Genomic DNA, 25,090 nt, shown 5'->3' with positions numbered 1-25,090 from the left:
CAGAGCAGTCCTTTTAGTATTGCAGGCATTTCAAGATGCTCTTCCTCTTGGGACTATTGAGATTCAAACTGACAACATGTCTGTAGTGTGGTACATCAGCAAACAAGGGGAAACCTAGTCTTGCCCTTTCTACAGGGAGGCTATGAGAGTGCATCAATGGGCGATCTCCTCCATCCGCTTTCTATTAGCCATGCACATACCAGGGAAATCCAGCGTACTAGCAGACCAACTCAGGAAGTCCATTCTGATGCCTCATGAGCGGTCTCTTAATCATTCAGTAGTGGAGGAAATTTTCCGTTGTCGGGGCCAACTGTGCTGTGACCTCTCTTCGGTCCCCCACAACAAGTGCAGCAGGTGTTTTGCCCAGATCCCCCCTCAGGGGGAAGTCACTGAGAGATGCTCTAGTCAACGTTTGGCTATCTGGTCTCTTATGCTTATCTCCCACTTCCTTTGATCCCAATATTTATACAGAAAGCAACTCTGTTAAAGAGCTCAGTCATCCTCCTTGCTACTTTCTGGCCTCACCAGGTGTGGTTCCCCTTCCTGTGGCCTCATATTCGTTATTCTCCCTGGATATTGGACTCAACTCCAGATCTTCTCTCACACGCCTCAGGGATGCATCATCCCAATATCCCAGCCATCCAACATAACCACATGGTTTCTCCAGTTACAGTAATAGCCAGACAGCCCAGGCTTTCTTCCCCATTATGTACCATTTTATTATCCTATCAAAAAGACTCCACCAAAAAGGTTACAAGAGCAAATGGAAAAGATTTCCCCTTTGGGTGTAAAGAAACAATGTTGAAAATTATAATGCTCTTGTTTCTGCTGTTCTTGATTTTCTGACTGCTCTTTTCAAAGAGGGAGCTTGTTTTTCTATGATTAAACTACAGTTGGCAGCCATATCAAATTTTTCTGCAGGAAATAAAGATTATTGTTTGGTTTCTTCCAAGATAATGTTCGTGTTTTACTGTAGCAGTCATTATATTTGGGTAATCTGCTGGCAGGTTGCCCTCAGTAGGCCTGAATAACAAAGTCTTGGGTCCTGCGTCAGTTGCTGTCCCTTCTTCCATGACATCAGGTTGTCAGGGGTATAAAACATGCAGCCGATGCCATTTTCATCAGTCTTTCTTGTCGCGCGGTGCCCGAAGCAGTTCGCAAGTGCTGGTCGGCTGACTCCAGAAATTTTCATTTTTGAGTTTCAGAACCGAAGTAGTCAACCAAAAGCTAAGTACCCCATTGGGCAAACTTTTTCTTGCTCCTTACCGATGTCAGTAAAAGTTAGTAATTGTATTACTTGTGGGAAGCAAATACTTCATAAGGATTTTCATTTGTACTGTATTCCTTGCCTAGGCCCTGACCACAACGTGCCTTCCTGTCGGTTTTGTGCTAAATTTAACCAGTGCACTATTAAGCGTCTGTATATTTTTGCATCTAAATATTTTGGCTCAAGATTTAACTCTCCAGAAATGTCGTCGGGTAGCAGTCAGACTACCGGAATTCACAAAAAAACGCAAAGAAAAAGACAGAGACAGACCGTCGAGGTCCAAAACCGACGAAGCTTCTCCTAAGCCAGTCGCCGGTACTCAGTGAGGCGCTTTCACAGACCCTGATACCTGCTACTTTTGATTCGCAGGCCTCTACTGAGACCCATTCGGAGTCTGGTATGCCGCGAGATACTTCAAGTATTGAACCCGCAGATGTCTCTCCCTTAGATGGGTCCAGAGCCGCTGAGCAGGCATCGGCTTCTGAAGGTGTTTTCAGGCCTAAAGATTTGTATATTAAACAGATGCCATCCTCAAAAACAAGGCCAAAACCAAGTTCTATGTCTAAAAAACTGACGCATGGGCCACGTGCTCAGGCCCCTATGCCTAAACAACAAATGATCAAAATGGCTGAGGATTTAATTACCTTGATCAGGGGTTCCCAACCCCCTCCTGGTAAGAGGCCTAGGCAAGGCACTGATTATGAATCTTCAGATCAGGTTTCCATTTCTTCCGATTCCTATTCTGATCAGGAATTATCTATTCTACCTTATGAGGACTCTGATGCAGAGGAATCCATCCCTTCTGCTTCTCCTCCTGAGGATTTTTCTTTTGGAGAAACTTTACATACCTTAAGGGAACATTTTCATTGGGAGAGTCAGGATTTTTCAGAATCCAAAAAGAGGCTTAGCAATTTCCTTCTTCTTCTTCAGCATAGGCCTTTGGCTATACCTCCTATTTTAGACATTGTTGATGATGTTTTCTCAGAATCCAGCATGGCTCCTGATTCCCTGCCTCCGGCTCCTAGTAAGCCAGACAGATATTACAGGGTTCCTGACTCCCACAAGTTTCTTTTTAAAAACCCTACTACTGACCCTGAAACAATTTCTCAGGGTCCCAAGGGTGTTAAAGCTTCTACTGCTAAAAATCCTACCCCTTCTGATAGAGACTCCAGGGCGCTGGATAGATTGGGTAAGAAGGTTTACACGTTTGCAACCCTGGCAATCAGGGCTTTAAACTGTCAATTTCATATGCTTAAATATCAGCAGCATGTCATGGGCTTACTGAAACAGAAAATGATGTTGATTTCTGACTGTGTGGAAAATAAGAGTTACAGGATTTATTGCATTCAACTGAACAAGTTGGAAAGCATACTTTGCAATGTGGTTTTGATTCCTTGGAGGCCTCTTGCAGGGCCGCCGTAACTGGATCTGTGATAAGAAGGCATGCTTGGCTCAAGGAGCAAAATCTGCCTGATCATGTTAAAGCAAAATTGTTGGATGCTCCTTTACAACAGGACAGTCTATTTGGTAATAAGGTAGAAGAGGTTTTGAAAAAGATGGAAGACAAAGCTAAATCTATGCAAACTGTAAAAGATTTCCTACAAGTGCAGCCACCCAGGTTCAGTAGGCACTGGCCTACTAAGAATTGGTCCTTTCCAGTACCCACCAGAGCCACTCAGGTCAAACCCAGACACTCCAAAGGCTCCAGGTTTCAGTCACAAGGAACTTACAGAACAAAACAATGGGGTGCCTCCACCTCCAAATCTGGAAGTAGCAAGGCACCCCCTACGGTAAACAGTCTCAATGACTTTCCTCTGCCATTTCCAAGCACTTATCTTTTGGCAGCCCCTTTGGGGGGAAAACTAGAACTTCATGCACAAAATTGGCATCTAATTACCCAGGACAAGTTGGTTTTAAATATAGTATCCCAGTGATACAGATTTCATTTCCACACGTTGCCAATTCAAATGGATGGCCAAATCTGCCTCCAAATCAGTGGGCAGGGGCCCAGAAACAAGTTATGTCCCTCATGGATATGGGGGGTATTCAACCAGTACCAGAAAAGGAAAAAGGACAAGGTTTTTATTCAAGACTTTTCCTGTTACCCAGAAAAGACAAATCATGGCGTCCAATTCTGGACTTATCCATTCTAAATACTTTCCTGGACATTCCAAAATTCAAGATGCTGACTCTACAACAGTTACTGCCTATGTTAGGCAAGGATACCTGGTTGGTAAGGCTTACCTGCATATCCCAATCAGGGAATCTTGCAGAAGATACCTCCGCTTCAGAGCAGGCTGTTTGCATTACAAGTTCTCTGCACTGCCTTTTGGCTTATCTACTGTGCCCAGGGTCTTCATAAAGTGCCTGGCACCAGTAATTGCATTTTGCAGACAAAGAAACATTCAAATTTATCCTTATCTGGATGATTGTCTAATTCAGGCAGAAAACAAGGACACTCTTCTACAGCATCTGGCATTTGTAAAAAGGCTTCTAACTTGCCTAGGTACACCATAAACGAAAAGAAATCACAAATGGTACCCACTCAAAAATTATATTCCTGGGTGCAAGCTTGAGTACAACTGCCCAGATGGCTTACCTTACGTCAGACAAATCCAATTGATGACTTACTTCAGACAAGTGGCCACAAAAACCCAGTTATCTGCAAGACAAATTCTGCAGGTCTTGGGGTTCATGGCTTCCTGCATTCTTCTAATTCCATATGCAAGACTGCATATGAGGAATCTTCAATGGTACCTAAAAAGCTTATGAAGTCAACATTGTCACAACCTGGAAACAATGATTCCTATCATTCCTTGCCTGCAGCAAGAGTTCCTATGGTGGGCAAAGGCCTGTCACCAAAACAAGGGACTGTCATTCATTCCACCCCCTGCCACCCAAACCCTGACTACAGACGCATCAGACTATGCTTGGGGGGGGGGGGCATCTGGCAGGGAGATGCATTCAGGGCGGATGGGGCCCAAATCAAATGCACCTGCATATCAACCAGAAAGAGATGCTAGCTGTACAGAATGCTCTGACAGCTTTCAAGGACTTTCTTCATCCAAGACAACTACTGATAGACGAACACCACCACAGTCATGTAGTACATAAACAAGCAGGGGGTACCCATTCCTACCCCCTTTGCAGCCTAACCATGGCCTTGTGGAACACAGCCTTGTCTTACCAAATACATCTACAAGCTCAATTCCTGCCAGGAAAGCAAAGTACTCTGGCAGATGAACCAAGCAGAAATCTTATGGACCCACACGAATGGAAACTGGATCCGCAAGTCTTCAGCATGTTGACACGCAAATGGGGGAGCCCAGACATAGTTTTGGGGAGATGCAAAAAGATCTATCAGTTGGACAAATTCTGCACAAAAAGCCATCACAAAAAAGCCTGTAAAGTGGATGCTCTATCCTTCAGCTGGAAAAACCTGTCAGTCTATGCTTTTCCCCCTCTGCCTTTGCTCTCCAAGGTATTATAAAAGTCAGACAGGAAAAACCAAAAAATGATTCTGATTGCTCCAGACTGGCCTCGCCAACACTGGTACCTGCTCCTACACTATGTCACACCTTCCTCCATGGTACCTGCCTCAGACACCTTATCTTCTGTCTCAGCAGAACTTTCAAATTCTACACACACAGCTCCAAACTCTGAATCTTGCAGCATGGCTAATCTATTAATTTCACCAGTTACATCTCTCAGCAAACCTGTGATGGATGTCATTTTGGAGACTAGAAGGCCTAGCACTAGAACATCTTATGCTGATAAATGGAAAAGATTCTGTGTCTGGAATCAGGCACAAGGAATAAGCACAGAAATGCCCAATATTCCTCAGATTCTGCAATATTTAACTGAGATGCTGCACAAGGGCCTATCTTTCTCTTCCATGAAAATCCACGCCTTTGCCATTTCAGCTCATTACAACACAGAGAGCCTCCCCTCTTTTCTCGTCCCCTGCTAAAGCAGTATCTCAGAGGGACCAAAAATTTAAGAGCTCCCAGAAGAGCACCAACTCCTGCATGGGACTTCAATTTTGTGTTGGAAAAACTCACCGTGCCTCCTTTTGAGCCAGCTGCTACTGCGGACATAAAATTTCTCTCTTGGAAGACGGCTTTTCTTTTAGCAGTCACTTCAGCTAGAAGGATCTTAGAACTACAGGCTCTCATGGCAGTGGAGCCTTTTATTATTTTCTACCCGGACAGGGTAGCGCTCAGGCCCAATCCATCCTTTATGCCTAAAGGGGTATCCAGTGTGGCTCCTAATCAGACCATTCATCTGCCAACTTTTTTCCCAAATCCACAGAACAAGGGGGAGCGGCTTCTACATTCATTGGATGTACACAGACAACTAAGATTCTACTTGAACAGGACAAAATCTCTAAGAAAATCTGAGCAACTACTGGTGGCATTTGCTGCAGGGGCAGAGGGAAAGGCTATCTCAAAGCAGACAATTTCAAAATGGATAAGCCATTGTATTCATTTCTGCTACATGCATCATGGTAAACCTTGTCCCCAAGGGGATCAGATCCCATTCCACCAGGGCTGCATCTACTTCTGTAGCCTTTCTCAGAGGGGTTCCTACCAGGACATTCTAGAAGCTGTTACCTGGAGCTCAGTTCATACGTTCACCAAGCATTACCATTTACCTCTTTTCACAAAATCCAGAGCTGGCTTTGCCACTGCTGTCCTGCAGGGCCTTATAGCTGCTCCTACTGCTGTATAATTCCATCCTCCCAACCATAGCTTTGGGATTCTACCCAAATGTAATGACTGCAACAGTGAAACATGAAGAAAATAGTACAGTTGTGTACACTTACCATAAATGTCGATGTTCGAGTGTATTTACTGTTGCAGTCCTAGTTACCCACTCGCCAGCCCCCTACTTTTCTCTTTTTATACCTCTTCTTTCTGTTACTATGCTCAAAAGCTTTTTTGTTGTATTTGCTTTTATTTGGAGGTATATTTTTGTGTTCTAAATTACATGTATATACATGTGTGTGTGTATATATATATATATATATATATATATATATATATATATATGAAAAACTGATGAAAATGGTGTCGGCTGCATGTTTTATACCCCTGACGTCATGGAAGAAGGGACAGCAACCGACGCAGGACACAAGACTTTGTTATTCAGGCTGACTGAGGGCAACCTGCCAGCAGATTACCCAAATGTAATGACTGCAACAGTGAATACACTCTAACATCTACATTTATGGTAAGTGTATACATCTGTACTTTAGGCCTTCTTGAAAGGCATTCCTCCTTAGACCCCCAGTTAAAGATCCTTCACCTCCTTGGGACTTGACAGTGGTACCACAAAGTCTGGCTCAAAAACTCTGAACCTTCAGCAAAAAATTATTCCAAGTATCTGTCTTGGAAAACAGCCATTTTAGAAGCCATCACTTCTGCCAAAAGGATTTCTGAACTCCAGGCTCTTTCTTCAAACACTGCATATATTATTTTCCATAAAGACGGGATTACTGTATGAACTAACCCTTCCATTTTACTTGTAGTGGTTTATGAATCTAACATTAACCAAATCCATTCATTTACTGGTTTTCTTTCCAAATTTTCAAACAAAGAATACATGCTATATCTTCTGGATGTGCACAGACAAGAAATCAGACAAGGTGTGTTTTGTCTCCTTCTTAAAAAGTTTATTGGGTTATCCTGTATCTGAAGCTACATTGACTAAATGAATAACTAATTGTGTTTCTTGGATCTGTTCCCAACAAGGAATTTCTCGACCAAGACCGCCTAAAGCCCTGTCAGCTAGATCCATGGCCACTTCATCTACGTTTTGGTCAAGAATGTCTGCTAAGGATATTTGCACAGCAGCCACATGGTCCAGTGCTCATACCTTTGTTACTCATTACAAATTGGAACTAATCTTCAGAAACGGAGCTGCCTTTGGTTTAGCAGGTCTCCAGAATATCCTTCCATGAGGACCACCCAAGATTCATGTAGCTGGGGACTCTGTCCCATTCGTTGAGGAAGAATGAAAAGGACATCAGATTTATAAATTATGTGCTACCATAACTAGGCATCTGTGTTGTCTATTGTCATCCTTCCTCAGCTTCCCCCCTTCCATCCTCCTTCCTATAATCTTCTAGAGTAACCTGTTGGTTTTATTACTGGAACCTGTAGTTCCAGGTTTGAGACCTGTTCTATTATCTATCCCTTTCTCTAACTTCTTAATGTAAATTTTATGGCAACAAACTCAATCTGAGGTACTGGGGATATACTAGGGCGTTATGGGCAGAGGTAAGAGCTCAAGAGTTGAATCCAAAGTCTGAAGTATGCGGCCAAATCAGATCCGTAACCTATTCATTGAGGAAGAAAGAAAATGAACAACACAAATGCCTAGTTATGGTGAGTACATAACTTATATTTTGCTTAGGTGCTTCTCACAGCCACACTGTATTGTACCTAATACTTTATGTACTTGTCTTTTTTCCATTCCATACTTCAGAAGCACATGCTCTTTACACCCAACTTATGTCTGCAACCATTAAGGTGTCTGCATAGTATTGCAACAAACATCCAAAGCCAAAAAGTAAAAAAAAAAAATCACACAGACAAACCAATTAATAAAAACTGCAAGAAAAACCTAGCCAAGCTAGAATTTTCAACATACCTAAAGACCCTGTGTTTCTGAAGTATAGCCAAACAGTCCACTTATGCTGTGCTGACAAGTTCAGAAGAATGTCGAAACATGCATGTCCACAGCTAGTGGGGTTTGGCTCTAGTTGCCTGAATGTATCCACAAAGACTTGAAAGAAAAAGTAAAAAGTAAATGCTCAAAACTGAGCAATAGCAAGCCTTCAAAGCAATAACCAATAAACAAAAAAGTCCATGGCTGTAGGAAGCACCCCACTGAAATGAAAGGCAATAAAAATGCTCTTTATTTTCCACAGCTTCACATAGAAGACATTAACGTTCACAATGGCACATACATTTTCGTCTGTAAAAAGACTTCATCAGATAAGCTTCCTGTGTTCCCTCCCTCAATTTATACAAGCAGCAATTAAAAAGCCACCAATAAAATGCTTGGAGTGAAAAACAAAGATTGCTAGTTGCTTAGTACTGCTGTTTAAAACCTTGTTCTCACACTGAAACAGTAGCCAAAACCACTTTTTAAAAGCTTACTTTCACATTAAAATATTGACAAATAAAGCTATTAGTAAAAACATTAAAAAGTGCATCATAACCATTGAACATATATATATATATATATATATATATATATATATATATATATATATATATATATATATATATATATATATATATATATATAAGATGTTTAAATGAATGTACAAGACTATATAAAAATATACTTAATTTCCTTAAAACCATAATGAAATGTCTCCTTCAAGTGTTTAAAAGAGAAAGTGCACCCTTAATTCCAAACATTAAGGAAAAAGTTGTGTAGGCTCACATTGTGTGATCTTTCCAGAACGATTCTAAACCGTGGTAAAAGCACACAGTGAAATTATTAAAAACTCCTAAAAGATAGGAACAACATAAAAAGTCATGGACATTCAGAAGCCATATAGCTGAAACACTTGGTGTTCTTAAGGGGTCATTTGCATAAGTCCCATGGACCTCTATTACAGGAGGTTTAAGGTATCATACAGTGAAAATTCTAGCTTGGCTAGGTTTATCTTGTATTTTTTTTTTTTCATATTTTGACTTGGGAATGGGATCCATTCCTGTCATGATATTAGAAACCCAAAAGACTTGGAGAAATTAAAAGAGATACCAGAGGTGATGAATACTGCAACAGTGAAAAGGACATCTACTGTTATGGTAAGATAGTACACAACTGTACTTTCTCACACACTTTTTGTTTTTCTAAGTCATAATAAAACTTTCAGAAAATTATTGCAGCACACTGTACAAAGTGCACCAAGACTGCTGATGTACACTTTGGGGTTCCAGTGCAGATCTTAATGAATTTGATTTCACCACTTCAGCTATATTAAACCACAGGAATTCAGCCAAGGCATGTTATGATTCATGCTGCCAAAGTAGCCTTATGTCAGGTAGGCTTAGCCTACTAATTGGAAGAGTTTCTGTATTAAGTAGATATTGCAACTGATAGTGCTACATTCACTCAGCCTGTGGGTCATCCTGATATTTCTTAAGTACCTTTATTTTATTTTATCTCCCTGTCTTTGTTGACTGGGAAAATTCGACTGGGCAAAGCCATTTTCTTTGGACATCCAGGGGAAAAAAGTTCCAGTGGGTGCAGTTAAGATGCTTATAACAAAGTAATTTTTTTACAGATACAGTACATCAATTTTTCATTAAGACAGAGTCAAACAGGTAGTTGTTCGGTAGTGACGCTATACAAAAAATAAAACTGGTATTGCTTCTGTGTTGACATCATACATTATATTAAATTCCAAGTCTAAAACATTTAGAGTGCAAACAGTTCATGTGGAATGTATGTGACAAGCAAACATTAGATACGAGTTATAACACATGGGTAAGGAGAAATGCAATATAAATGTTAAGAATACAAAAATTGTGGTAAGGAGTGTGAAACCTTAGTTGTTAGATAGTAGTTAGTTAGAAGCAGGAGAAAGGCATATTATAGCTGATGAATCAAGGATAGTGGGGTAAAAATACTGGGGCACTTACTGACCGAGAACCTAGCTATGAGATAGTGGTAATAGCATTTGAAAGAGATGTATAAAGTGGAAAGGTCCGAAAGAAATTGAAATGTAAAGTGGGGATTAAGGTGGGAAGGAAATTGAAGAAGAGTGGTAAAAAGGTTTGTTGTGTAGAAAGGGGTAGATGTTATAAAGGGGTAATGGGTTTGAGCTGTCAATGTATTATTTGGCACTCTGTTCTCTCATAATCAGGGTGTGCATATGTCTGTTATTTCTACCCATCCTGACCTTGAGGGTGGAGAGATTTTTATCAGCACTGGCAGTTCAAGCAATTCCTTGGAGTTCTGCATCTCTGCCTGTCATTGTAGAACCCCTCTCCCATCTGTCGGATCTGAACTCCATTAGTGACAGGTTTGTCTTTCCACTATTTTGAGCACAGTGTTTCATCAGCACTGAAATTTTTATTTTAGGAAATGCTTTTCACAGTGACTAGCATCTCTGTCTGCAGGATTTCAGAATTCTGGTCCCTTGACCAGGGAACCACATCTAGTCTTTGGAACTCTTCACAACTTGGATGGTTATTGTCACTCCAGGTTTTTACCTTAAGAAGGTGCATGAACTTAAAAGGGCTGCTTTGTTCATATCCTTCTCACTAAGGGAGGGGAAACCTATCAGCTGCCAAAGTTTTCTTCTGAGTAGTTAGCTAGCTGTGCAAAATTTTACCCTTGTGGAAAATTGCCGATTGGAAAATGGCTGTAGTCAAAGGGTACTTAAGTAGAATAGTGGGTCCTTTCAGTGCTTGCTTCAAGAACGTCTTTATTGCAGATCTCTATGGAACAGCTACCAAACATTGTTTTGACTGCAACAGCAGAAGCCTTGCTTCCTGTGGTACTGCTATATTTCACAATTTGGTCTTTTGGCCCATCGGATGTCATATGCCTCCTACATTCTGCTGTATTTCCTGCTTGTGTTTCATCCTAGTTCTAAGCCAGACAAGGAGGCTCCTTGTTCTTGGATATCACATACAGTCTTGCTCCTTAGAAGGTCATTGACAACTCTCTGTGGTGGTTCTCGGATATCCTAATACTGTATCACTGTGTGGACAACCCTATATCCACCCTCAGTTGTTGGAGTTCTCTGTATTCTGGGCATGTGTATACTTTTATGTATTACTTGTTAACAGTGTAGGTGTCATATATCTTTAGTGTTAGTTTGTGATTTGTACTGGTGGGCTCTGGCACTGTGCTGTAAATTGGTACATTCACCTCTCAGTTTAGTAGCTCCTGAAAAAGTGCTAAAGTTATGATTGATGAAGAGGATGAGCCCATTTATTGACCCACTGAAGAAGGTCCCTTTCTCGATCAGCTGAGATGATACGAATGGTATCTCTTATTTAAAGAGAGTCATCATTTAGTATAGAAATCTGTTTATTCAATGTGGGTATCTGCTATGCTGTGGTTACTGTAAAAAAAACAATTGTGCTTGTATGTATGGGTTGCATGTAGTCTAAAATATTATTTATACACTTGTTTTTGCAGTCTTCGTTTTATTCATTGTGAAACACAATTCACTGTAAACACATTCCTGCCACTGTGATTGAGATGTTAATATAGACACCTGTCTCTGATGTAGTCACTTTGAGGTTATATTACATTAGATATCTTTCTATGTTAGTTGTTAAAAAGATTTGGTGTAAAAACCGTTTCTCTGTGTAACTAGTAAAGTTGTATAGTTATAAATGCTGTAACCTGTTCTGCAAACATCTAGCCCCCTAGAATGTTGTCACTTAGTCAGATATGCTGCAAATTTGGGTAAAATATGGTGCACTTGGAAATTAGGAGCAAAGGCCAGTTTCCCCAGCCTATAGAGAGTAACAGAAAATGACATGGGTTGGCAGGTTAAGCAGCTGTAAGTACATTCAGTCTGACACATTTACAGTGGTTGGAGTCACTGCAATATTTTATTTTTTTAGGTACTTTCCTGTGTGTGCTAGGCTTCTTTTCTGCCATCACTGTGAGCACATTAGACAAAGTTGGGATGAAGCAGCTTGGTATGGATGACATCATATTAGAAGAGTCGAAAAAAGTGGTAAGCAGACAGTGCTAGTTATTTTTTAATGGTTCTATTTTTTTTACCTGCATGGTGTATGCAAATGCATAGGTTTTGTATACTGTGTTACCCTGCTGCAGTCATCACACTTGGGTTATCCTGTCGTCAGGCGGTCCCGCAGTCAGCTGGAATTCCAAAGTCTTGGTCTGGCATCGGTTGCTGTCGCTTCTTCCCTGACGTCAGTGCGCCAGGGGTATATATAATGCATCCAACGCCATTTTCTTCAGTCTTTCTTGCCGCGCGGTGCCTGAAGCAGAAGCAGTTCGCAAGTGCCGGTCGGCCGATTCCTGAGATTTTCGAAGTCGAATTTCAGATCCGAAGTCTTCAGTAAAGCTAAGTACCCCGTTGGGGAAACTTTTCTTGCCTCAGACCGATGTCAGAAAAAGTTAACAATTGCATTTCTTGTGGGAAGCAAATACCTCATAAGGATTTTCATTCTTACTGCATACCTTGCCTAGGCCCAGACCACGACGTCACTGGTTGTCATTTTTGTGTTAGGTTTAATAAGCGTACTATAAAAAGCCGCTTTGATTTCGCACGACACTGCTTCGGTAGAAAATTTAACTACACTATGCCGTTGGAGCAACCGACTACCGGCGTGCACAAAAAACGCAAGGATAAGGACAGGCAGCCTAGACCCAAGCCAGACTCCGAGGCCTCGGCTGGTCCGGTCTCCGGTTCACCGGTCTTCAGTGAGGCTCCGACGCAGCCCCTGACTACCGCAGATCTGGAACCCGAGACCGCTTCGGAGCTTTTGGCGGAGAGTACTAGGCCGACGCAGCCATTTTCTTTAGCCACTACCGACGACACTGCTGAAAAAGATGCCGGTGGTGCAGAAACACCTTCGGTTTCTGAAGGCGTCTTCAGACCGATGACGCTCACCATAAAAACATATACTAAGACTCCTATTAAACCTAAAAAGACTGCACTTCAGTCTCCAGTTCAAGGCCCCATGCCTAAGAAACAGATGTTCAAAATGGCTGAAGATTTGATCTCTTTAATCAGGGGTTCCCAACCCCCACCCGACAAAAGGCCTAGACAAGAGGAAGATTATGCTTCCTCTGAACAAGTGTCTATTTCCTCAGGCTCCTCTAAGGACCAAGATTACTCCTTCTCCCCTTATGAAGATTCTGATGCTGAGGATTCTATTCCCTCAGCTTCTCCTCCTGAAGACTACTCCTTTGGGGAAACTTTACACACTATGAGGGAACATTTTCACTGTGAAGGTCAGGACTACTCTGACTCAAAGAAAAGACTCAAGTTTCTTTTACTCCCCCAGCACAGACCACTTGCCATCCCCCCAGTTTTAGACATTGTGGATGATGTTTACTTAGAATCCAGTTTGAACCCAGATTCTCTGCCTGCTGTTCCAGCCAAACCTGACAGATACTATAGAGTGCCTGATTCCCACAAATTCCTTTTTAAAAGCCCTGTTGCTGATCCAGAGACTATCTCCCAGGGTCCCAAAGGGGCTAAGGCTTCTATGGCAAAAAATCCTGTACCCCTCTGAAAGGGACTCCAGAGCACTAGACAGGTGGGGGGAAAAGGTTTACACCTCAGCCACACTAGCTATGAGGGCACTAAATTGCCAATTTCACATGCTAAAATATCAGCAATTTCTAATGTCTCAGTTAAAACAAAAAATGAGCACACTCCCTCAACGGTCTGAATTGAAAGAAATGCAGGATCTGTTGCATGCAACTGAACAGGTGGGCAAACATACTTTACAATGTGGGTTTGATTCTTTGGACGCTTCCTGCAGAGCAGCTGTCACTGGGTCTGTTATACGTAGGCATGCTTGGTTAAAGGAACAAACTCTACCTGATCATGTTAAAGCAAAGCTTCTAGATGCTCCCTTACAGCAGGATGTTCTTTTTGGAGTTAAAACAGAAGTCGTCTTAAAGAAAATGGAGGATAAAGCAAAATCTATGCAGACAGTCAAAGGTTTTCTACAGGTACAGCCCCCTCGCTTCAGCAGAAATTGTCCAACAAAAAATTGGTCCTTTCCAGCTACTGACAGACCACAGAGGGGTAAATACAGACATCCAAGAGGCAGAGGACAACCACAAGCCCAGTACAAACCTCGACAATGGGGCACTGTAACACAGAAGGGAGGAGAAGACAGGTCCCAAACTACCAGAAGGCAAACTCAATGACTTGCACCTCATCTGGCCAAGCAACACTCTCTTGGCAGCCCCCTTGGGAGGAAAACTTGCACTTTTTTCAGACAACTGGCACATTGTCACAAAGGACAAATGGGTCCTAGACATAATTTCACGAGGATACAGATTCCATTTTCACACCTTGCCAATGAAAAGAGGAATGCCAAACCTGCCACAAAATCAATGGGCAGAGGCACAAAAACAAATTACAGCTCTCATGGACATGAGAGCCATTCAACTGGTACCTACCGAGCAAGGCCAAGGATTTTACTCAAGACTCTTTCTAGTTCCCAGAAAGGACAATGCCTGGAGACCAATTCTGGACCTTTCAGTTCTAAACACCTTCTTACAAGTACCCAAATTCAAGATGCTAACACTACAGCAGCTTCTTCCCATGTTGGGCAAGAAAGCATGGCTAGTAACGTTGGACCTCAAGGAGGCATACCTGCATGCCCCTATCAGACAAAGTTGCAGAAGATACCTCCTTTTCATTGCAGGTTCAACCCATTACCAATTCTCTGCACTGCCCTTTGGCTTATCTACTGCGCCCAGGGTCTTCACAAAATGCCTGGCACCAGTAATTGCATACTGCAGACAAAGAGGAATTCAGATATACCCATACCTGGACGACTGCCTCATCCAAGCAGAAAGCAAGGACATTCTCTTACAACATCTGGCTTTTGTAAAACATCTTCTAAGTTGCCTGGGGTACACAGTAAATGAAAAGAAATCAAAACTAGTACCCTCACAAAATATGACCTTCCTGGGTGCCAGCTTGAATACAATGGCCCAGAAGGCTTATCTTACGCCAGACAAACAACTACAACTGACTCAATATTTCAAAACAATGGCAACAAAGACCCAACTACCTGCAAGAAAAATTCTGCAGGCCTTGGGCTTCATGGCATCTTGCATACTATTAATACCATTTGCAAAGCTGCATATGAGGAAATTACAGTGGTACCTAAAAAGCGTATGGTCTCAACACAGCCACAGCTTGAACACAATGATATCTCTCATTCCCTGCCTACAACAGGAGTTTCTATGGTGGTCACAGGCATGCCACCTCAACAAGGGTCAGCCTTTCACCTTGCCCCCAGCCAGGCAAACTATGACAACGGATGCATCGGACTACGCCTGGGGGGCACACATGGCAGGACAGTGCGTTCAAGGCGTATGGACTGCAGATCAAAGGAATCTGCACATCAATCAAAAAGAGATGCTAGCTGTACAGAATGCTCTGACAGCCTTCAAGAATCTATTACATCCAGGACAACTTACAATAAGGACGGACAACACCACAGTAATGTGGTACATAAACAAACAAGTGGGTACACACTCCTACCCTCTATGCAGGCAAGCAACGACCTTGTGGAACACAGCTCTGGCTTACCAAGTTCAATTACAAGCTCAATTCCTGCCAGGAAAAAAGAACACATTGGCAGACGACCTCAGCAGAAACATCATGGATCCCCACAAGTGGAAACTGGATCCACAAGTATTTGCAATGGTAACTCAGAAGTGGGGCCTTCCAGACATAGTTTTGAGGACTGGCAAACAGGTCTATCAACTAACAAAATTTTGTACAAGGACACTTCACCATCAAGCTTGGAAAGTGAACGCACTCTCATTCAGTTGGAAAAACCTGACAATATATGCCTTCCCTCCATTGCCTCTCCTCACAAAGGTGCTTCTGAAAGTCAGAAAGGAGAGACCACGACTCATACTCATAGCCCCAGACTGGCCACGCCAGCACTGGTACCCACTATTGAGGAATATGGTCCAGGGCCCACCTTGGATTTTACCACAAATTGCCTATTTGCTCACACAGCAAAACAATCAGATTCTTCACAGCCAGCTCAAAACCTTAAATCTGGCTGCATGGCAAATCACCTAAGCATCCAGCCAGCTCCTGTTTCCCAAGCAGTTATGGATGTTATTCTGGAAGCTAGGAGGCCCAGCACCAGGAAGGCCTATTCGGACAAATGGAAAAGGTTTTGTGCCTGGAACCAAGCTAAAGGCCAAAACACACTTCAGCCTCACATGCCTCATATTCTACAGTATTTAACTGAGATGTTGCACAAAGGACTTTGTTTTTCTTCCATTAAAATCCATGCATTAGCTATTTCAGCACACTACAACACGGATCCACCCTTATTTTCGCATCCACTTCTAAGGCAGTTCCTCAGAGGGGCAAAAAACATTAGGCCCCCCAGGAGAGCACCTACACCAACATGGGACCTCAATTTTGTTCTGGAAAACCTCACTTTGAACCAGCTTTCTCTGCAGATCTACAGTTTCCATCATGGAAGACTGCCCTGCTGCTAGCAATAACTTCAGCTAGAAGAGTCTCAGAGCTGCAGGCACTAATGGCAGTGGAACCTTTCCTCATTTTCCATCAAGACAGAGTTTCTCTACGAACTAATCCTTCCTTCATGCCTAAGGTGGTTTCCAGTGTGGCTTTAAATCAAACCATCCATTACCTACCTTCTTCCCAAATCCACAGAAGAAAGGAGAAAGGCTCCTGCATTCCTTGGACATTCACAGGCAACTTCGTTACTACTTGGATAACACTAAGGCTTTCAGAAAATCTGACCAGCTCTTTGTATCGTATGCTACAGCTTCACAAGAGAAGGCTATATCAAAACAAACCATTTCTAAATGGATAGGACATTGCATTTGTTTTTGCTATACCCATCATGGAAAACCAGTTCCTGCTACCATTAGGCCCCACTCTACCAGGGCAACAGCTACATCTACAGCCTTCCTCAGGGGGGTTCCAACCAAGGAGATTTTGGAAGCTGCAACTTGGAGTTCAGTACACACCTTTACCAAACTCTATCACTTACCACTTTACTCTAAGACTAGAGCTGGCTTCGCCACTGCAGTTCTGCAGGGCCTTCTAGCCTCCTCTAACCCTCTATAACGCCTCCACCCATCCTTAGCTTTGGGATTCTACCCAAGTGTGATGACTGCAGCAAGATATCACGATGAACATAGTACAGTTTTGTACCTACCATAAATGTATATGTTCGAGTGTACACCCTGCTGCAGTCCAGGTTACCCTCCCTCCATCCCCTCTGATCTAACTGGCTAAATCTCTACAATACCTTCCTGATGTATTTGCTTATAGCTGGAGGGATTTTGTTTTTGTCCAAAAATTACTTAATTTGGTACTAATTACTTGACCACCTTTTTGGGGGCACCTGACATCTGGGGCAAGAAAAACTGAAGAAAATGGCGTCGGATGCATTATATATACCTCTGGCACACTGACGTCAGGGAAGAAGCGACAGCAACCGACGCCAGACCAAGACTTTGGAATTCCGGCCGACTGCGGGACCGCCTGACGACAGGATAACCCAAGTGTGATGACTGCAGCAGGGTGTACACTCGAACATCTACATTTATGGTAGGTACAAAACTGTACTTTCAGCTTGGGATTGCGGCATTTTGTTTCAAGTGAGTCATGATATATTCAGTCATATAGGTTGACTCTGCGAAGAACTGAATTGCTTCTCCTATTGCAAAAAATAAATAAATAAATACTTTCCATTCCATGGGAGACATGAGGCTCAGTAGTGAAATACCTGCATTACAGCTCCCAAGGTGTGGGGGTCAGTCCTGACTCCTAGTCACTGGCTTTATGGCATTTGCATGTGCGTCCCATGTCTACATCTATTTCCCTGTTGGTATTTTGGTTTCATTTTGCCTTCAAAAACATTCTGGATAATTCACTGTCCTAAATTGCCTATTCATGTATTGGCATAAACAGGTAAGGGAGCTGGTGTTTATATTTATACATCTATATATCTATATCTAATCTATATATGTATATGTGTGTCTGTGCTTGTGTATGTATGTATTATTGAAGTACATCAACATAGCACAATGTTGACATCAAGAACATCGACAAGAAAAGGTTGTCAGTGGAAATACGGACAGTCAACTGTGTATGTGCGAGGAAAATCCTCATAGAATACAACCAAAAAAAAAAGTAACAGAGTTTTTTGAAGGGGGGGTTAAGTTCCCATGGTAATTCTATATACTAATTCTGAGATTCCACAATTCCCAGGGAAAGTGAATATTCCCTCACCTGGGGATTTTCAATCTTTCACACCTGTCGACCATCTGCACATGTCGATCAAGTGTGGTGAATCAATCGGCTGCACATATTGTGGTGTCACAAAACCATTTAATGGTTCCATAAATGTGTGTAGGTTTGGGAGTATTAAATTTTGTCAAGAGAGTCACAACTTGACAACCATTTTTCAAAGGAGGATTGTCACGTTTCACCTGTGCTATACCAGAATTTGTCAACCTCTGCTCTAATTAACCCTCACATGGTCAAACACAAAGCATTGACAAACAAAGGTTGGCAAAGTCCACAACAGTGGCAAACATGGTCAGAGATGCATGAATAGTAGCCTTGTATTTGCTCAATTAAAAGTAAATAAAACATCAAAAACCCTTTACAAACGCAACTTCCATAAGGAAAAGACAGCTATAAATGTATTTACTTGCCCCTCCCCACCCTCAAGCATGGGACTTTGCCCTACTGAGTATTATACTAATGGTATACTCTGGAAGAGTATGATAAAAACAGTAACATAATTAGGGCAGGTCAGAGAGTGTTAGGGGACATGATCCGTTGTCTAGTTCTGATCTCTCTTTAGTGCATGTTGGCTTTTAAATACCAGTGTTGCACTTGTGGTCACATCTGAATGCTGTCATGCTTCGTTTGTGGTCTAAACTGTAGCAACAGCTTGTTGCAGTTTAAAAGAGAGATGATATTTTTTTTAATCTAAAACCTGATCTGTGCAGCAGTCCATTTGTGGTATAAATTGTATGAACTGCTAGTTAAATTTGTTGCAAATAGATTGTGATAATTTAAACAGTATTTTTTTTTTGGGATCCTCACCTGAGGAAGGAAGGTTGGGGGCAGGGTGCGGAAACGGGTCCTGATTGACTCCTGCATTTCAGAAGCACCAGGTACCTGATCACAGATGTTTTTTGCTCCCCAACTGTGGAAGGGCAGGGAGTGAGATCCAGAAACGCCCACAAACCCTGGTTGGCTCCTCAGGAGTACCAGCTATCAGATTGCAGACTTGTTTTGCTCCTGAATAATGTTGAGCGGTGCCGTATAGAGGAATGCTGCTGGAGCTAGATGAGCCAGCTACGCCTCTAGAGAAAAACGTGTGGTATATTATTTTAACTGCAGTCTTAGCTTATCATTGTGTACCTCCTTGCTGTATCATCACAAGTTGGTTTATGTCCTTGGCACATCATCAAAAGCTACTAAAATTCCTTTACTGTATATGTTGTACACACTAAAAAGCAAGTAAAAGCCACACACTGCACTCATATATACCCTCCAAAAAATCCTAATTTAAAATAAAAAATAATAAATACAGTAAGGTACTGAATGCATTTCCTATTTATTTTTGTGAAAATAAATGTAGTGTCAGTCATTGCACACACAAGGCTTACACACACGCGTATGTATGTAGACATGTGCACACACACACGCACAGCCCCCCTTCCCCAAAAGCAACAATGCTAAACTAAAGCAAACGTCTAGAAACAAAGTTTGTTTTATTTAGAGTAAGAAAAGTTGAAGGAATAAAAACAAAAATAAAATCTTGACTTGCCATTTCAATTAACAGCATTACTTAAAAAATGTACTTTATTTATATCTAGCTTAAAAAAACAGAGAAGTGTAACTAAACTAACAAATTAATAAATCCTAACACAACACTGTTGCACTGCTAAGATGCACAAAAAGAGAGTGACTACTGCAAAAAAGGAACTGTTAAATGTACCTTGATGACTACGTCTCAAAAAAACTCCAGCTTTACTCCGTCGCATATCGCCTATTCAGAGGTGATCTCTGCCTAACATACAAGCTATATCAAACCTAGAACTGTTGGAGATGCTCCACTTAAAGAAATCCCAATCCCTCCGAGCTACACGCTCTAGGGACCTAAACCTGGTCACCACAATAAACAGAACATGCTGGAGGGATAGATTCCTGTCCCAGAGACTTCCCATACTCTGGAATAAACTACCTATCTATATCAAACAAAGCTCCTCATTAGCACTCTTCAAAAAAAAAAGTCTTGATGATTGGATGAGAAATAGGAAATTCACCCCGGGGATCATCTCTGTGGCTCTGCTCGACAGTGGCACAGGAAAATAATTTTCTTGGGTGGCAAAAGCCAGGGTACCTTTTTGGCTGGGCTTGTATAGGCCCCAGGGCCGATAGCCTAGTATCTACCTATGAACAAAAAAGGCCCACCTTGACACGCCATTCATAACAACTTGCACAAACTGCCTAAAGGCCTTTTCAGAAGAAGACAGCTGTGCAATTAACATTGTCTGTTGAAGTCAGTGTGAAGTGCTACTCCCCCCCTGTATCATATGTATACATATGTATACACACACGTATGTATATACGTGTGTGTGTGTATGTGTATATATATATATATATATATATATATATATATATATATATATGTATACACACACACGTTTTTTTTTACATATATATATATATATATATATATATGTGTGTGTGTGTATATATATATATATGTCAAATGATTGATTTTTCAGAAATTCAAAATTCATATGGACGAGACCATATGATAATTTCTGAAAACTCAAACATCTTTAAAAAAAAAAAAAAAAAAAATTACTTTTTTTTGTGTTTATGCAGGGGACAAGCCCTCCTGCACCCCCCATGTGGGGGGGCTGGGCCCCCTGCAAATTATATATACCGAGTCTGAGATCGCAGTACAGTGAAGAAAAATGTATTTATATAAAAGTAATGGTGGGAAATGTATAAGTGGAATACATAGGGGTCTGATGTTCTTCATGTTTCACTGTTGCAGTCATCACATTTGGGTTATCTGCTTGCGGTAACCCTCAGTCGGCCTGGGTCCTGCGACAGTTGCTGTCCCTTCTTCCATTTCATCAGGGGTAGAAAACATGCAGCCGACGCCATTACACCAGTCTTTCTTGCCATGTGGTGCCTGAAGCAGAAGCAGTTCGCTAGTGCTGGTCGGCTGACTCCTGAAATTTTCGTTTGAGTTTCAGAACCGAAGTCTTCAACTAAAGCTAAGTACCCCATTGGAGAAGCTTTTTCTTGCTCCTTACCGATGTCAGTAAAAGTTAATAGTTGCATTTCTTGTGGAAAGCAAATACCTCGCAAAGATTTTCATTCGTACTGTATTCCTTGCCTAGGCCCTGACCACGACATACCTTGCTGTCAGTTTTGTGCCTTATTTAATCAACGCGCTATCCGGCGTCAGTATATTTTCGCCTCTAAATATTTTGGTTCTCGGTTCAGTTATCCAAAAATGTCATCGGTAAGGCATCTGACTACCGGCATTCTGAAAAAGTGCAAAGATAAAGACAGAGACAGGCCGCCTAGGTCCAAAGCTGCCGACGACGCTTCTCCTAAGCCAGTCGCCAGTTCACCGGTACTCAGTGAGGCGCTTTCACAGCCCCTGATACCCGCTACTTCTGATTTGCAGGCCTCTACTGGGACCCATTTGGAGTATGCAGCGAGATGCTTCAACTGTGGAACCTGCGGATGTCTCTACTTTGGATGGGTCCGGAGCCGCTGTGCAGGCACTGGCTTCTGAGGGTGTATTTAGGCCTATGGACTTGCATATTAAACCGACACCTCCTTCTTCTTCAAGGCCTAAACCTCGAACCTTGCCTAGAAAATCAACGCCCAGGCCACATGTTCAGGCCTCTATGCCTAAAAATCAAAGAATGGCTGAAGACATCAGGGGAAGTCAACCACCCTCTTCCAAGAGACCTAGGACTGAATTTGTTAAAGAATCTTCTGATCATGATTCAGATTTTTCTGACTCTTCTGATGATCTGGATTTACCCTGATCTACTTATGAGGATTCTGATGCAGAGGACTCTATTCTCTCTGCTTCCCCTCCAGAGGATTTATCCTTTGGTGAAACTTTGCACACTCTTAGGGAGCATTTCCACTGGGAAAGTTAAGATTTTTATGATTCGAAAAAGAGACTTGGGGATTTCTTACTCCTGCCTCAGCATAGGCCTTTAGCTATTCCTCCTGTACTAGACATTGTTGATGATGCTTTCTCAAAATCTAGTTTGGCCCCTGATTCTTTGCTTCCTGCTCCCAGAAAACTTGACAGATATTACAGGGTTCCTGATTCTCACAAGTTCCTTTATCCTATTGCGGATCCAGAGACGACCCAAGGGTATTAAGGCTTCTACTGCCAAAAACCCTACCCCTTCTGAGAGACTCCAGGGCGCTGGATAGATGAGGTAAGAAGGTTTACACCTCTGCAACCTTGGCCATTAGGGCCTTAAACTGTCAGTTTCATATATCAACAATGTATTATTGGATTGCTTAAACAGAAAATGATGATTCCTGACTGTGCTGAAAAAAAGGAATTACAAGATTTAATGCATTCTGCTGAACACGTTGGAAAACATACTTTGCAATGTGGGTTTGATTCTTTAGAGGCGTCTTGCAGGGCTGCTGTCACTTGGCTTAAGGAGCAATCTTTGCCTGATTATGTTAAAGCTAAACTGTTGGATGCTCCCCTAAGTCAGGACCGCCTATTTGGCAACAAAGCTGAGGAAGTTCTTAAAAAGATGGAAGATAAAGCTAAATCTATGCAAACTGTTAAAGATTTCTTACAAGTTCAGCCTTCAAGATTTAGTAGGCATTGGCCCTCTAAGAACTGGCCCTTTCCGGCCCCTTCCAGGTCTTCTCAATCCAAACCCAGACACAGCAGAAACCCCAGGTTTCAGCCCCAGGGTATGTACAAGACTAAGCAGTGGGGGGCTTCCGCTTCCAAATCTGGGAGTAGTAAGACTCCCCCCTGTGGAAAACTGTCTCAGTGACTTGATTTTACAACTTCCAAGCACTTCTCAACTGAATGCTCCTTTAGGGGGAAAGATTGGTCTGCAGGCCAAAAACTGGGAACTCATTACCCAGGACAAATGGGTCTTAAATATAGTGTCCCAAGGATACAGATTTCATTTCCACATATTACCAATGCCAAAAGGTTGGCCAGATCTACCCCCAAATCAGTGGGCAGAGGCTCAAAAGCAAACACTTTCTCTTTTAAACATAAAGGCTATTCAAACTGTACCAGAAGAGGAAAAAAGGACAAGGTTTCTACTCGAGACTTTTCCTGGTACCCAGAAAAGACGATTCATGGCATCCTATTCTTGACCTGTGTACTCAAAACACCTTTTTAGTGATTCCAAAATTCAAGATGCTGACTCTGCCCCAGTTGCTTCCTATGCTAAGAAAAGATGCCTGGATAGTAACACTCAATTTAAAGGAGGCATACCTGCACATCCCAATCAGGGAATCTTGCAGAAAAAGCAGGCTACAATCACTACCAGTTCTCTGCACTGCCCTTGGCTTATCTACTGCGCCCAGGGTATTCACAAAGTGCCTAGCCCCAGTCATTGCATTTTGCAGGCAAAGAAATATTCAAATATACCCATACCTGGATGATTGTTTAATTCAGGCAGAAAGCCAGGACGTATTTTTGAATCATCTGGCCTTTGTACAAAGGGTGCTAACTTGTCTGGGTACACCATAAACGAAAAGAAATCACATCTGGTACCCTGTCAACAAATTATATTCCTGGGAGCAAGCTTGAATACAACTTCCCAGATGGCTTTCCTCACGCCAGAGAAACAAATTTATTTGACAACCTTCTTCAAACAAGTGGCCACAAATACCCTACTATTTGCAAGGCAAATACTACAAGCCTTGGGGTTCATGGCCTCCTGCATCCTTCTAATTCTATATGCAAGACTGCATATGAGGAAACTACAATATCATCTAAAACACCTTTGGTGTCAACATTCTCAGGATCTAGAAGCAATGATTCCTATCATACCTTGCCTACGCCTAGAGTTTCTTTGGTGGGCAGAGGCCTGCCACCAAAACAAGGGACTACCATTCACAACACCCCCTGCTACCCACACCCCAACAACAGATGCATTAGATTATGCATGGGGGCTCACTTGGCAGGGAAGTGCATTCAGGACAAATGGAACCCAAGTCAAATGCACCTGCATATCAATTGAAAAGAAATGTTAGCTGTACAGAATGCTCTGAAAGCCTTCAAGGACCACATTCTTCCAGGGCAATTAATGGTAAAGACGGACAACACCACTGTTAATGTGGTACATAAACAAGCAGGGGGGTACACATTCTTACCCCCTCTGCAGACTAGCCATGGCATTGTGGAACACAGCCCTGAGCTACCAAGTGCATCTACAAGCTCAGTTCCTGCCAGGAAAACTTAAATACACTGGCAGACGAACTAAGCAGAAACCTTATGGACCCACACGAGTGGAAACTGGAACCAAGGATTTTCAACATGTTGACAAACAAATGGGGGAGCCCAGATATAGACCTGTTTGCCTCTCCCCAGAACTGTCAGTTGGACAAATTCTGCCCAAGGACTCCCCACAAACAAGCTCGGAAAATGGATGCTCTCTCCTTCAGCTGGAAAAACCCATCAATTTATGCCTTTCCTCCTCTACCTCTGCTCTCCAAAGTACTACTAAAGATAAACAAGACAAACCAAGGACGATTTTAATTGCACCAGACTGGCCACACCAACACTGGTACCCCCTCTTGTGCAGTGTGTCACTGTTGGCCCCATGGCACCTGCATCAGACTCCTACCCTATTGTCTCAGCAGGAGAACCAGATTCTGCACCCTCAGCTTCAAATACTAAACCTAGCAGCCTAGCTAATTACCTAATCTTTCCTTTACCATCCCTCCGTAAACCAGTGATGGATATCATTTTAGAGGCAAGGAGGCCTAGTACTAGGAAATCTTATGCTGAAAAATGGAAAAGATTCTCTGCCTGGAACCAATCTCAA

General features: G+C 42.3%; 1 protein-coding gene across 4 annotated transcripts in view; it reads left to right on the top strand.

Moving 5' to 3' along the window:
- MFSD1 (major facilitator superfamily domain containing 1) overlaps positions 1 to 25,090 on the top strand; it is a 336,629-nt gene that overhangs the window by 146,743 nt on the left and 164,796 nt on the right. For all 4 annotated transcript variants that reach the window (XM_044089276.1, XM_044089274.1, XM_044089273.1 and 1 more), the window contains one exon: positions 11,878 to 11,993. In XM_044089276.1, the coding sequence (XP_043945211.1) occupies positions 11,878 to 11,993 (116 nt within the window). The remainder of the gene's footprint in view (positions 1 to 11,877; positions 11,994 to 25,090) is intronic.

The sequence above is a fragment of the Protopterus annectens genome, chromosome 12.part0 (assembly GCF_019279795.1).
Source record: "Protopterus annectens isolate FY-2018-M chromosome 12.part0, PAN1.0, whole genome shotgun sequence".
Lineage (NCBI taxonomy): Eukaryota > Metazoa > Chordata > Ceratodontiformes > Protopteridae > Protopterus > Protopterus annectens.
This window is presented reverse-complemented; position numbering and strand designations above follow the sequence as displayed.